The sequence below is a fragment of the Lathamus discolor genome, chromosome 3 (assembly GCF_037157495.1).
Source record: "Lathamus discolor isolate bLatDis1 chromosome 3, bLatDis1.hap1, whole genome shotgun sequence".
NCBI classification, from domain to species: Eukaryota; Metazoa; Chordata; class Aves; order Psittaciformes; family Psittacidae; genus Lathamus; species Lathamus discolor.
The window spans coordinates 112,426,824-112,441,953 of NC_088886.1; the positions used below are offsets into that span (position 1 = coordinate 112,426,824).

The following is a 15,130-nucleotide window of genomic DNA, read 5'->3' on the forward strand; positions in this document are numbered from 1 at the left end:
TTGTTATCAGCACTTACCATGCTGCTAATCTAAAAACAGTGTCCATTTGACTTCTTGGGTGGCTCAGAAGCCATGTGGCTTTTAATTCCTTCTACATTCGCTAGTAAAGAGCTGTCCTGTGGATTGCATGGTGAGCTGGTCTGAGGCAGGGGACCCATACTTGCACTAATGATCAGGGGCTATCCCCTGGTAAAGAGATTAGTAGGGAAAAGATCGTACCTGCATAGTCGTGCAGATTTGAGGTCAGATAGGTAAGGCTCTCCAGACAGGCAGAATTGGAGGTAGTTCAAAAACCAATAGCCTCTGAAGGAGTCTCTCTAAAGTGTCTGAACAGCTGGATGTCCTGCAGGAGCCTCTGAAGCAGCAATACTGCTACTGCTGCTAAGAGAATTGCAAGCTATGTTCACTGAAGTGGAAGCGGGTTTAGGGACGCCATCACTCTGGAAATGTGTTCAAAATGAGGATAAGAGAAGTATGTGTGAGTCCTCCATCCAAAACCAGTGCAGAGCACCTCTATGTTACTCTGACATTGAGCTTCAATTCCTGTCTTGGAGCAAAATGAGTTCAGTGAAGGAGTCATGCCTTTTGAGTGTGGCGGGGCTCATACAAGATGTAGTGACTCTTGCTGAATGGATACAGTGATTTCTGAGAGCTTTTGATCACCTTAGAAACCCACTTGTATGATTTTCCTTTGCAATACCATGCTCTGATTCTTATTTATTAAATTCTAAAGGATTACCATGATGAGAATTGTTTAACTTGTGTATCTGCGATATCGTAATGAACCAAACTTTGTTGTTGTGATCAGGAAATGTTTGATGTAATTTTGGATGAAAATCAGCTTGAAGATGCTTGCGAACACTTGGCAGAATATCTTGAGGCGTATTGGCGTGCTACTCACACCACCAGTAGCACACCCATGACTCCTCTCCTTGGGCGAAATTTAGGATCCACTGCACTTTCACCATATCCTGCTGCAATCTCTGGATTACAGGTATGTAAATACATTTCAGCCCCAAACCGCAGTGCAGATTAGATGGGGATTTTTTTAATTAATGGGGAAATAGCATAATATGTTTTACATATCGTAACTTATATTTGCTTCATCAGTTGTTATTATCTAGGGCACATAGGGATAGGATAAGGGGGAATGGCTTTAAGCTTTAAAAGTTTAAAGTTGTTGAAAAGAGGGGAGATTTAGATTAGATGTAAGGAAGAAGTTTTTCCCTGTGAGGGTGGTGAGACCCTGGCACAGGGTGCCCAGAGAAGTTCTGGCTGCCCCATCCCTGGAAGTGTTCAAGGCCAGGTTGGATGGGGCTTGGAGCAACCTGGTCTAGTGGAAGGTGTCCCTGCTTGTGCCAGGGGGGTTGGAACCGGATGAGCTTTAAGGACCCTTCCAACCCAAACTATTCTGTGATTTTATGATTATTCACTGTTTGGCCACCAGCAGTAAGAAGTGAAGCTAGGGCCTGTAACTGGTGAAGCAGCAGTGAAATCAGCCAAGTGCTGAAGCACTGTGACTGCTCTTTAATGGGGAATAAAATGTTCATAAATTTTCTGGCAAGGAGTGAGTTCTTGAGGAAGATTAAATGACACTCGTATCAAGTGGCATTGTAGCCATATTAGAAATTGACCCATTTTTTAATCTGGAAAAAACATCATTGCAATTGTGACCCTGTCTGGTTGAGAATAAGCATGTGTAGTATGTCAGTGCAGTTGAGCTGTAGTTAAGAATGCAGAACAGTGTGTGTGATGATCCTGTTTATGTCTATTCTCATACCTTCACAAAACATTCACTTTGGGGTGAAAACCTTCCATACTTGTCTCTTGTATCAGCAAAATGTCTTCACTTTTTCGAGTATGAATAAAATAACATTTTTTTTTACCTGTTGAAAAAAATTCTGACCATTTTTTTCCACAGGGATAGCTCAAAAACGGCTGAACTTTGAAACTTCAAACGTGGCATGTAAATAGTCCTTAATGAGAAGTACGTGCTTTACTAAGTTTGAAAACAGAAAATGTTTTTGATTAATAGTTATGAATGCTTGAGAACATTAGGATTGCAGCGAACTTTTAATTCAGAATGTTTCCGTTCTGTATGTGTGTGACTTTCTAGGAGTATGCATTTTCTAACATGTCAACAGTAGAGCTGAGTGAATTACGTGTAATGAATAATTCACCTGAGAAATTTAACCTTTGTTCTGCTTGTAGTGTTTCTGGAAGCAGGTAACAATTTTGAAGGAATTGATGCCTTGGTCAGTGTTTTCAATTAACATAAAGCTGTTTTTCCTGTGAGTGAATTGCACTTCACTGGAGGTGCATGTTACTTGATACTCACATTTCTAATGCTGTGCTTGATTTTATTAGGATCAGTAAGTCACTGTTTCCTCACTGGCTGAATGCACAAGCACTGTTCTGTTACTAATGATGTGCACATGTAAACTGTTGTTTCCATTTTCACTTTGTCATGGTTTAAACTTGCCTTAAAATTTCAGTTTTTCCATCCCTTCATGACAATAAAATGCCATCTGCAGAACTTCCACTTCTTCAGTTTCATTTTGAAAACTGGGTGTATCCACAGAATTTTTTTCAGGCATTTATTTCTCTCTGATCAATGGACACCAGCAGTAACTGTGAAATGTTGCTCCATTTACTTAGGGAAAACTCACACTGAAGATGAAAATCACCCCTGTGCAGTGGGCTGGCTGAAGGTACGCATCACATAATCCCCACTTCACCCTAATCGTGAAGGCTTAGGTGGGACTTGAATGGTGCTAGTTCTCTGCAGAGGGGTAAATTTCTCCCTGAGTGAATGATGCCCAACTAGAGACTGCAGGATCTGGCTTTCGGTGCCACTCAGGTGCTCAGGCCATTTAAAGAGTGCTGATGTTTCACATGGTTATCTCATAGTAAAGACTTCCAGCATCTGGAGGGCTTACCCACAAGGACGCTTTATACTAATTCAAGCCTTTGGAAGGATTTGCATCAGTTTTAACTGGAACAATGTGGTGTGGTAATTAAAAAGCACTCGTGCGAATCCTAGGAATTAAATTAGCTTGGGTGCTTATGATATACTAAGAATTTATACTTCTTAAGACCTTGTGACTCCTTCTTGCCTGATACTTGGGGGAACTGAATACCAAGAGCCCAGAGCCTCACATAACAGTCACACCTGAGAGTGATACAGATTTGCTGGGACAGTCTGTACTTACATCACCTAATGAGGACTTGGGCGTTATCCCTGTTTTACTCATTATGGCTTGGAATGTAGTTTACTAAGAATTGAAACTTCTGATTTAACTTAACTCTCTGGGCGTAGGTCATCAGAGTGAAGTTATAAATTACATAGGTACAGAAGAGTCTGATTTAAAGAGCAGGTGTAGGTGACAGTGTGCTCCAGCTGTGTCCCATCACCTACCAAAGCTGCTGGTCATTTTGTCCTCCTCGGTTATGACCTTACTTAAAAGGGGAGGATGTCCATGTTGAGCTCTGTGTGTGGCAGTCCTCAATAGGAAGAGTAACTTTTGTCATTGCTAACTTTTATGGACCAGTCATTTGCCTTTGTATCTAATCCCTGGTTAGCTCTAAAGCTACATAGTTCAGTCTAATTTGAGCAAATGGAGTTAAATCCTATAGTTTGAGTTTGGGGGAGGAGTGTTTCTTAGGCTCCAGAGGATTTGCATTTCAGGTGCTATTACTGCAGAAAATGTAATGCAGCTTATCATTCCAGTTGTGCTGCAGGATCAAAAGTTATTGGGGGGCATAAGACCAGCATGTAACCACACCAGTTTTGTGCCACACTTACACCTCTTGGGAGGTAAATAGTGGGATCGGAATAACTACACAATCGAGGCAGGGAAAGAGAAGGGTTTGTAGAAAAGAGCAGGTTGCAGCCACAGAGGTAAATTACTACAGGGAAGACGGAGGGTGCGAGCACAGGTGATTATATATCAAAATTGTGTGCCGAAAAATGCAAGCAGCATAATTTGTGAAGAAAATCTGTGGACTTTGACATATAATCACTACTAAAACCTGATGCTGTAAGGAGAGCTTGGGGATAACATGGTACAAGTTGCTAGTCAGTAGCTCTGTGTGTGCATTTGCAGAAGGGCCCCTCTTTTGTGCCGTTCATTAAATGAAAACTCAGTGAGTATTACCTTGGTTGAATCCAAAAGAAATGCGACTGCCATGATGTAAATGAATACCCATCTGCACAGTTACCTCCCTGTACCCTGCGACGGGCACAACCATTGTGTCAGTGTTCTCTTGGCAGTTACAGGCGAATTACATCAGGTGTCTAATCTAGAGAAAGGAAAGTATTGACTAAGTTTGTACTGAGAGTATGGACAGCTGTTCTCTGCAGGGGTTTAAGCAAATGAAATGCTTTTTTTAGGCAACTTCATTGTGCTGGTTTACTGGCAAAAAATACAGACTGATTTCAGTCAACAAGTGTAGCACATTGTCATTAGGGGAATATGAGGATAGCAAAGGCTAAACCTTTCAATTAATAAGTTAATAAGAAAAGGATTTTCTGTCAACATATTTAAAATATGTATTATGTTTTAGTTGAGAGAATCTGTTAATATCTAAGAATTTCAGGCACCCCTTGGCTGCCTGTTTAGCAGCCCATTGTTCGCTTGGTCATATGAAGGTTTTTAGTTCAGACTCAGAGCCGCACCTTTTAAAAAAACCCAACAAAACAACAAACGTCTTCAGATGTTTCTTAAGACCACTTAGATCAGAGCTCCGAATTTCCTAAGCAGAATAGCAGCATAAATGTTATGTTCATGATCAGAGAAAAGTGATAAATGCTGAATACATCAGCTCACTTTTCATGCTAAATGGCCTGTAATATTTACCAAGGTGAATCCTATGAGAGGTATACACTGTAACACCACCTTTGGTCTGCTTTCAGCTCTAGGAACCAGACTATTTTTGTAACCCATTCCTGTAGCATACAGGCTTTAATATAAAATGAGTAACACAAAAGTGGATGGATTCTGAAAGACCTCAGAATAAGTCTCAAAGCAAGCTAATAAATGTAAAATACTCCTTGTCTGTATTAATGCTTGGATTCTTTGGCACTCGTAGAGCCAGCGTATGAGGCACAGCAGCCATTCCGCAGAGAACTCTCCCATTGAGCGACGAAGTCTAATGACCTCAGATGAAAATTATCACAACGAAAGGGCTCGGAAGAGCAGGAACCGCTTGTCTTCCAGTTCCCAACACAGCCGAGATCACTATCCTCTAGTGGAAGAAGAATACTCTGACTCATACCAGGACACGTACAAACCCCACAGGAACCGAGGATCCCCTGGAGGATACAGCCATGATTCACGACATAGGCTTTGAGTTCAAGAACCTGGGGAAAAATAGTATTCATCAGTTAATAATTGCCATAACGTAGCTAGGAAAAGAAATTAAAACTCAATCAATCATGTTAATTTGGCAGATGTAACACGGTCATACTGAAGTTGCACTCTGCTGTCACTTGATGTTAAGTAGGGGGCAAAAAAAAAAGTTACCAGGCCCTTACGTTTATGCCCGATCATAAGGTTGGTTTTTGGGTTATTTATTTTATTTTTAGTACAGCATTTGCATTTATAGCCATATTTTCTTGTCATTAGATATTAAACACATCCGTTTGTAATTTAGGGTACTTATCAAGGCACTTATAAAATAATTTCCTGTGCTGGAAATTCCAAATGACCAGTTCCAGTTGGAACCAATTTATAAACCAATTCCTGTTGGAATTCGGGTGAATTGACTGGAAAGTCGACTTGAGCATGTTGCAATCAGGTTAAAAAGAAAAAAAGACAAATGAAACATCTGAAAATTAGAAACCACTAGAAGCCGGACAGTCAGCTATTTGTTTGCTGGAAGCTCAATTTACATTTAAAGTTAGAATAAGAGGATTTATTCTAGCTACTTATTTCCAGAATGGCTTTTTCAGACAGACCAAATGTAAACTATTGAGAGTGCCAAATATCACAAATTATTGCAGCAGTTATAAAATACTTTCCAGTCTGAAATTCTTTTTAGGCCTGGCGTGAATGTTGCAGCAAAACAATTTCTTTAGTTTAGCCAGTACTGACATTTTTGTTGCAGTCCGCAATGATGAACTATGTCAGGAGAAGGGGAGATAAAAATGAAAAAATGAACAAACTTACAAATAGTTTGTATGGTTAGAGGTTGAGAACAGCTTTTTTTTTTTCCCCTATTGTTTTCCCTAGCTAGCAGTCCCAAAATGGCACATTAGTGTTTAGATACATAATATCTTTTTTCCCATTTTTTAGTATTTTGCCTTTTTAAATGGAAAATGATACTCTTTTCTTACCCAGTGTGTAGAGCACTACATTCCAGTACATCTGAGTAACTACCTATGTGTTACATCTTTCAAAATCCATCTCTGAAATGTCTGAAAATTCCAGCATCGCACAAGAACTCTCCAGAAGATCAGTTTAAATATCAGTAATGAAATCTGAGGGAAGGCAGGGGGGTTAAATATTCATAAATTGTGAGCATTTAAAATAACACATTGGTCAGAATTAGATTGCAATAAAAATGGAGTATCAGAAAAAAATCGGCTCACGGCAAAGTGATAGCACTGACATTTTTGATTCAAAGAACTATGATAAATCTTGGTGATGTTGCTGCCTTACTTCCTAACAATCACTTCTTTTCACCTACTGAGTCTTCAGTTTCTTTAAATAGATAAGTTGATGTGATTGGACCTTGCGTCTTATGCGATCAGTGAAGCCTTAGATCCAGTGTGACTGAAAAATTCACCGTAATAGACCGTTTTGTACAACCCTCTAAGGTCTTTAATCAGAGACTCCTGGAATTCCCCACTGCATTTCTAAAATTGACAGAACTGTGCTGATCATGCATTTTTTATGCAGGTTCCTGTCAAATTTTTTTTTTTTTTGTGCTTTTTTCACAAAAAAATATGAGGATCATTGACTTTTATATTTTATTTTCTAATATATTTTATATTTTATTTTCTTCCCAAAGCCTGCTAAAAGTAGGCTTTTAACCACATAGCACAAAATTAATTTCCTGAATATTACTGTGTTACTGTTTCTTCTATTTTCTGGACCAGTTAGCAAAGATCACTGGTATTTTCCACCACCATTGAGTCTGGTTATCTTCTTGATGTTTTGCAACAAGGAAAGTAATTCATCCCATATCCAGTAGAACCAAAAATTAGGTACATCTCTAGCAGTGTTAAAAGATTGTGGATGCATGATTAATTTTTTAAACAACTTCACTGCCTAAAAGGCAGCTTTCAGCACCACTGGATGATTCGAATGAGCCAGTTACCAAATCAAAAAAGGAAAATATCTGCATCCATTGGAGTAGCAGAGTTCAGAATTGATGTGACAGGCCTGTTCCTGCATTATTTTCTCAGCCTAAATGCTTGCAGGTTCCAAAAGGGCAGTTAGGCTGAGAAAGCATGGCAGGACCTGGCCTGGGAAGGGTGGCTTCAGCTGCCTTCTCTAATATTTTCTGCTATAGCACAGTGGAGTATTTTCCAGTAATTTCTACAAATCTCTGTTACATGTACAGCACACATACCTGCATGAGAAAGAAGGCATTAGGCAAAACATTTTTACTATAAGCTTTAATAAGTTTCTTGTTTGTGTGCATTAAAGTATTAATTGCAAAGGATGCACTGAGATGTATAAACCTAGATTAGCTGTTTATCTTTATTCTGTAGTAGCATTAGGGATCAGATCATTTAACTGCTTGAAGATATTTGCATTTTAATGGCAGGTAGCTGCGAAGCACCTACGTATATTTTCTAGTAAACAAGGTTACTGCTTTATCATTTCCTAGACAGAAATGTCATTTACTTCTAGAGCCTTTTGGAGCCTTGTTTTTAAGTCTTCCATGTCATGTTAGTGAAGGGAAAGGTCTACAAAACACATATGCACAAATTCCATCACCTGCAGCATCTGAAGTGCCAAAACTACTTCATTTCTTCTAATCAAAACAAGCTTGTGAGGGGAGTCATGTATTGTCTTGAAAGAACACACGATATTCCTTTACTGCGTGGGTTTAAGTTTACTACTGTGTGTAATTTACCCTCTCTTCTCCCACTGCCCATTCCATTTTAATATAAGACATCAGTTAGCAGCGATCCAGCAGGTTTCCTTGCTTGCTGGGTTTTATTCTTTGAAGACAGATATATCTTTAAGTACAAATATACCGAACTTGCTAATAGATCATTAATTTATTCTAGATACAAGTTATGGGAACTCTATTTTAAAAAGTAAATTATTTTTAGGAAATGCGGTAATCGGTAAAAGCTGCAATGTTGATCAGGACATGTTAACTCATAGTATTTGTATTAGAACTTCAGCAGTGCTAGCCAGCTGTATTGTGATTTCTTCTGCAATGGCGCTATATACAATTGTGAAGTTCATGTATTCCTGAATGAACACGAGTAAGGCTAATTTTCCAGTCCTCATACCATTTCTTCTTGTTATTATAATATTATTAAAGATCTGAGTTCTGTTCATAAGCTCTGGCTTATACAGAGGATTTTAGACATATTGATAAAACATTTTTAAGTTGTTGTTATCTGAGTTTTCATGAGGATGCTTTCGCATTAATGACAATTTACCCAATAAAGGTGGTAACAACAATCTTGATATCTTAAAGACAGCAAATGTCAGGGCATTCATATGTTTGTGAATTAATTAACAAAAGTTTTTAAAATCCTGAAGCCACTATAAAGGCAATTAATTGATAGACTTTTAATTTAAAGTACTTTGGCACATTGTATTTAACAGACGTACAGGTTCTTTTACTAGTTCCACAGATGGACATTTATCCCATGGGATGTGCAATGTGCAACTGATTATGTTTTCTGAGTAGGTTATGAAATTAGGCTTAAAGGAATGTAACTGAAGCTGTTCTGTATCCAATTTTAGTTTATAAACAGTGGGCCAAATCAGACTATCATTTTGTACACAGGTTGGTCTGACAAAAGTCAATCCCTCTGCTCAAGACTTCATGGCATAGTATGGCCCAGACTGAGATTTTATCCTGACAGACCATCTTGCCATGAAAATAGGTGGCACCCCTGATTTTGGACTTCATAAGCATGATCGGTTCGTGAAGCAATTGCTGTTCCCTCAGCCTGCTTCTGATCCCACATGGTTTTGTCTTAACTCCAGTGGGCCCAGATAAATTCCGTGTGCCTGGGAGGGGATGTGGCTCCACGACTCGCAGCCTTGCCAGTGCTAGCACTCACAGTTAGTGCTGGGTTTGCTGCAAATAAAGGGTTTACTGTGTTTTCTCCAGGTTTGAAAGCTGCTTCTGAAGTTGGTATTTGGGGGGGTTAATCTTTTGTGCTCCTTGCTTTTAAAATGTTTAATACATACTTCAGAGAGTGAAAATTGCAAAAAGGAGGAAGTGAGCTGTAGGAATAATAAGGTGACAGTAGTTTCTCTGGGTGTGCATAGGCCTGTAACTCCAAGTTCAGTTTGACTGAAAATCTGAATTCAGTTTGGACTCAGTGCCACAGGCTTCTCTGAAACATCCCAGAATCTCATCTCCCTATTGGTACTGCCATTCTCAAAATAATACTGCTAGTACTATTACTTTATAGCATACTGATTTGAGTAAGTTAGGGCTATCATTCGTCCTTTTTTCTTTAAGAATGTATTAAATGTGTTTTCCGCTATATTTTGTTTTACAGGTTCAGTGCTTCTGAAGCTTAACCTTGACTTTCTTTTTCTTTAAAGCACAAGTAATTGGAGACCACATATTAAAAAATCAGATGCATGTTTTGTAAAATACCACTTACACAAATCTGATTTTGTTCCTAAAACGGTGTATTTTAAAACTGGGTTATATAACTGCAGTTGGTATTAATACAAGTTTGGATTCATGGGATTCTGACACCATGTATTTTGTTGCAGTTGCCTCTCTTTTCTTCAGATAGCTCTACAAAGAGTAACAGGACTGCAAGATACTGTAATACAGCCAATTTTAACTCCAGGGAAATCAAGTTCCCTCTATCTTTAAAACAATGACAAAAGTAAATGTAGTATTTGAAGAGTCAGCATTTGAATAACCTTTGTTAGGTTGTTATTCAATCCAATTTATTTTACATAGAAAAATAAAAGGACATTTTAATAACGTGGTGAAATATATGTAAGGAATTAACTTGGAGAAAGAGCTGAAAATGCTACTTAGTATTGAAATTTGTGGAATGCATTTAAGAAGAGAAATACCAAATCCATAGAGACAATTTTGGAAGAAGGTAGATGTAATTTAAAAATGTTAGTAAGAGTATGTCATTCCTTTATTCCTTTGCCCATGGTGAAACTGGGAGTAGCACTGGTTTGGTCTCTGTGAGGTTTACTAGACCTGCCTTTTCCCCTCAAATTTTTTGGCAGTGAGTTACTATCTGGACTAGATCCTACAGACACCTACAACTGGACACAGTTTATAACTGTTTGCTCCGAGAGTCAGTATTTGCAAGGTCTGACCACAAATATCACGTACTGATTATCAGATGCCTTATCAGTATCTCCTGAAAAACAAAATGTAATTAAATTTAACACCACAGTCCCCTTTGATATGCATTCTACTGTGTATAAGCAGTAGAAAATCAATATAGCGAGAAAATCTATTGTACAGTACAGAATAATATATTTTGCCAATGATGTAGAAGCAGAGCAAGGAAAAAGAAGCACATTTGTAATAGCACAAATTTACAATAATTCCACTGTTGCATTTGGAGGTGTATTTTTGAAAAAAGGGGCTAGACTTTTTGATCCAGCGTCAGTGGATTTATTGCATTTTTGATCAGTTAAACTTGCTGTCTGATACTTCAGCAGTTTATTTTATGCATATGTGATTGTTTTTTCGGTAACTGTATCCTTCCATATTAATTAAGAAAAAAAAAACCCAAAACCTTTTGAATTAGAAAGTCCACTGCATTTCTTGATAATTTCTTCCTCAATGCTGAAATTGCATTAATAACTTCTGATTTTGGCCAATGTATAGATTTTTGGCGTATGACTGATGAATACACCATGAATACACTAAGAACCCAAGGTCAGGAGTGAAATACTCCCAGTAAGTAAGTTCTTGGGGCTGTAGAGCTACTTGGTTTAATGTATGGGGTGGGGGGGACGGGGAGGTGGGGAGAGAAGAACGTTACACTGCAAGAGCTGTGGACAAGTACACCCAAAACCTTCCACTGATACTGCTGGGAATTTAAAATGGGAGGAAAGTAAGCTTAAGGAGAGTGTGTTTGTGGCCAGGGTGCATTTGCATTGGAAACACACCAGATTCTCTTCTCATGCAGAGAGAGAAAGTCAGTGATATTGTACGGGAAAAGCATAGAAAGAGAATCAAGCAAAATGCAAACTGTATGTACACATGAGAAATAGAGGGGTGAAGACAGATGAAAATGGTCATTCAAACTGCAGACTATGGACCTTGGGCTTCTCAGATCCCAGAAAATCTCCGTTTCTCACCCAAACTGGTTCCCAGTGATAGCTTGGCAGTGTTACCTCCAGCCTCACTGTGAGCCAGTTCAGAGTCATGCTGGTAAAGACATTACTGCCTTTACAAAAAAAAAAAAAACCAACCAAACCTAAAAATACAACCACAAATGTGTGTTTTCTGCTGATTTGCCCCTTTCTGGTTTTCCTTCTATAGATACTGTATGTGTAGCATTCTACAAGGCATGCTGGGTAAAATATACTATGCAAATGTGTACAGTGTTGCATGTTCTGCTCTCCCTCTGCTTTTAGTGGCTTTCAAAGAAAGAAAAAAAAAAAAGTGGTGTTATTTTTGTGATCAGAATCATTTAAAAAGGACAATGCAGACTGCATGCTGATAGTATCCTCATTTCTATGGATTTGTTTTATGGAATTTAGATGTACAAAAATGAACTGCATTACAATAACTTTTCTACAATAAATTAAAAAACTACAAACTGTTTAAAAGTCTTTTAAGCGTCTTTGCATTCTGCACTCAAGATTGGAAAAAGCTCAGAGTCATCACTTGAGAAACCGTTCAGAGCATTGCGGTATTTTGTTTGCCGATAGCTTTTGGCAGCAGCTTCCCATGTTATGGAATTTTTAGTAAAAATTAATGAGATTCTGATGAAGGAGATGCATCTGGTCTGTGAAATGAATGATGTTTATTTTTAAATCCATCTGCTCTTAAATAGCTGCAACTCCAAAGTTCGTAAATACATATAATATCTCACTGTTCACGAGGAAGTAAAATACTTGCAGCCAACTGCTCAGTTGAAGGATTCTCATGAACTTTAATGGTCTTTGGATCTGGTCCTCAGTATGATCTCATGCTAATGTAAAATGGGTTCCTGGACAGAAACAAAGAGCAGAATGATGTGAGGTAGTAAGGACTGGTTATTAAAAAAAAAATTAAATGGTGTTTATAGTAGCTTGAAAAACAGGAAGCGCTGAAAAATGCTGCTGCTTCCAAAGGGTGAATAACAGGAGCCAGCAACCTGAGAGATGCTGTGATCACCAAAAAAATGCGGACATACAGAGCTTATAAACTCGGTATGGCATCAGGAGACCAAGCCAGAGATGTGCAGAGAGCTCCAGCAGAGCAGTAAGGGCTCTGTGCCCAACTGTACTGCTAGGCTCCCCTGTACAACTGCCCTGGGGAGAGCAGTGGTGGCCGCTGGCAGTGCTCAGCTATGTGTCACCCATCAGGGTGTCCAGGCCTGGCAGTGCCTGCAGTAACCAGTGGCATGGTGTGGTTGCACCTCAGCGTTTCTGTCAGAAGCCTGCCTTCGAAGAACACAGACTTTGCAGGTAAGCTGCATGTTACGTGTGAATTAACATTCACTTTTACATGTCTAATGCAGAAGCAGGGCTTTTAAAATTGTTTAATTGAATTATCTTGTCTAGAGTGTTCAGAATCAGATATAAACATACAAGTTGTAATCTAAGCTGTTAATAAATAAGCTTAAGGTTTTCTAAATAAATATAACTGAGCATGTATACATAAATGTATTCTTTTATGTGTTTTCATATGATCCAGGAAGTTAGAAGTTCATTGTCCTCTCCACATGTTCTAGTTTCTTCCATATAGAAATATTTTCCTCTCCATTGGTGAAAGTCTGCTGTAGGCAGACAACATGCTTCTGCAGTGTAGAAATGCTCAGATGACCCACTGAGCATTGAAACAAAATGTACATGACCTGAAAAAGGCTTTTCAGAATTCCAGGAGGAAACTGTGACTGTATTCACAATAAGCCATGCTGATTTAAGTGCTTTCTTAGAAAGCCGCCGCCAGCAATGGGAAGCCCAACATCCATGTTAGCATGTGGAAAAACCGCAGTACAATACAGGATAAACTAGGCTGCCATACAAATGTCCTAACTGATAATTTAACTAACAGGGAAAACAGAGGTGAAATCCTAACAATAGCTCCCTAGCCCTGAAATACACTATACATTCATTCATTCTGTAAAAACATCACTGTTTTGCAGCTGTTGTGTGCAGGCAAGCCGGTGGTAGTCATTACGTGGGTGTTACAAGGCAGGACCAAGGGGTGCTGGCTGCAGTCAGTGAGTCAGTGTCCTGTCCAGTACAGTCTGATGTAACTCCAACAAGTGCTAGCGGCAGACTTTCTGAAGTTGCTTTGGTAAGGCACAAGGTTTTAACATAACAAAACTATATGGAGGAAAAAAACCCTCAAAGCACTTCTATTTGGAGAATCAAAGTAAACAGTTTAATTGAATTTTGCTACCTTCTCATGTATTTGTGCAGCCTGCTTAGTCCTGGAATGAACCCATGGATTTCAGGATAACTCCGTGTTTACACCAGGAGAACTGAGAACAGAAATGAATCAAAGGCATCTGAAATTCTCAGCTGAGGTACGGCAGAAAGGGGGATAATTGTCAGCTTATGAATAATTAATTCTGTTGCAGGCTGAATGCTGAACCTCTGGAAAGTGTATCACACCGGAGGAGCTGCTTCATTTACCTGTCAGTCACACACCATCCCTCTGACTGCAGCTCTCACACGGAGTGGCAGTTCCTGCTACACACCTTTATTTCCTTTTTGCCTTCCCCCATCAGCTTTTCCAAAGCCACTGCACCAAGCCAGCAGACATCCTTGCTTTTACTAAGAGGAATGAATAAACAAATCTTGGTAATTCCAGCAGCTGAACAGTATGGCAGGGTATTTATGCATTGCACTTATATAGGATAAAGTGTTGCTACTTTTCCAGCATCATGGTGATTGTCATGTTTGAGGTTAAAAATTAGCAATGTAGTTCTAAAACAGCAGCCCACAACCATACAGGGCAAAGAGCCTTTGTATCAAACAAGATGCTGGTTTTTTTTCAGACTATTGGTGGCTGTTTAGCAAACAGTGGTTTCACAGAGGAGCCGGAGGGTGTCTGGGCTAACTGTGCTTTCCCTGCCACATTAGGTAGCTGATACTGCATCACTGTTGTCAATGCTGAAAAAGGTGTAAAGCATGAGCACCATGGACAATAATACATTGTATCTAGTTATTTGAAACCTGGATGACTACAGATCCATTACTAGTGCAGTGCATTATTTATTTTTATCCTATTAAAGTTGTAACATGCCAGTTTATTATCAGGATATTTTTCTTCAGCTGTTATGGATCATGTATTCCGTTTCACTGCCACAGAAAGCATTAAAGCTTGCAGGCACAGACAGAAACTCATAGATTACTACTGGCCTTGTTACTTTGAGTACAGGCCAATATTGTAGCAGGGGAAATAAAAGCAAGAAGCCACAATCAGAATAAAAGCTGGTAAAAGGAGAGAAGCAAAAAACTCTGAAATGAGAAAGGAGTAAATCATACCAGAGGTGGGGCAGAAACCATGTGAGAAGCTGAAAGCAGCATTACCAGGCAGCCAGTAAGGAAGGCAGAGATAGAACTGAGGGCGGAAGTGTGCCAGCTTGCAGAGGACCAGGGGGAAAAACAGAGAAAGTGGTAAGCACCTCTGTGGACAGGAAAAAGGGAGGCTGTGGTGCAGCTGAGAGAAGTACGTAATGAAGAGCAAAGCCATTAACATGTACTAGCAATGACGGAAAGTTATGTCATGGAACACTCATCGTTACAAGGAACACAAGCATGCCCAG

At 39.2% G+C, this 15,130-nt stretch overlaps 1 protein-coding gene across 1 annotated transcript in view; it reads left to right on the top strand.

The window, feature by feature from the left end:
* CACNB4 (calcium voltage-gated channel auxiliary subunit beta 4) overlaps nucleotides 1-11,975 on the top strand; it is a 110,329-nt gene extending 98,354 nt beyond the window's left edge. The window contains exons 13-14 of the mRNA XM_065671217.1: nucleotides 809-994; nucleotides 5,092-11,975. Coding sequence (XP_065527289.1) covers nucleotides 809-994; nucleotides 5,092-5,352 — 447 coding nt within the window. The 3' untranslated portion in view covers nucleotides 5,353-11,975. The remainder of the gene's footprint in view (nucleotides 1-808; nucleotides 995-5,091) is intronic.
* Nucleotides 11,976-15,130: the final 3,155 nt, after the last annotated feature.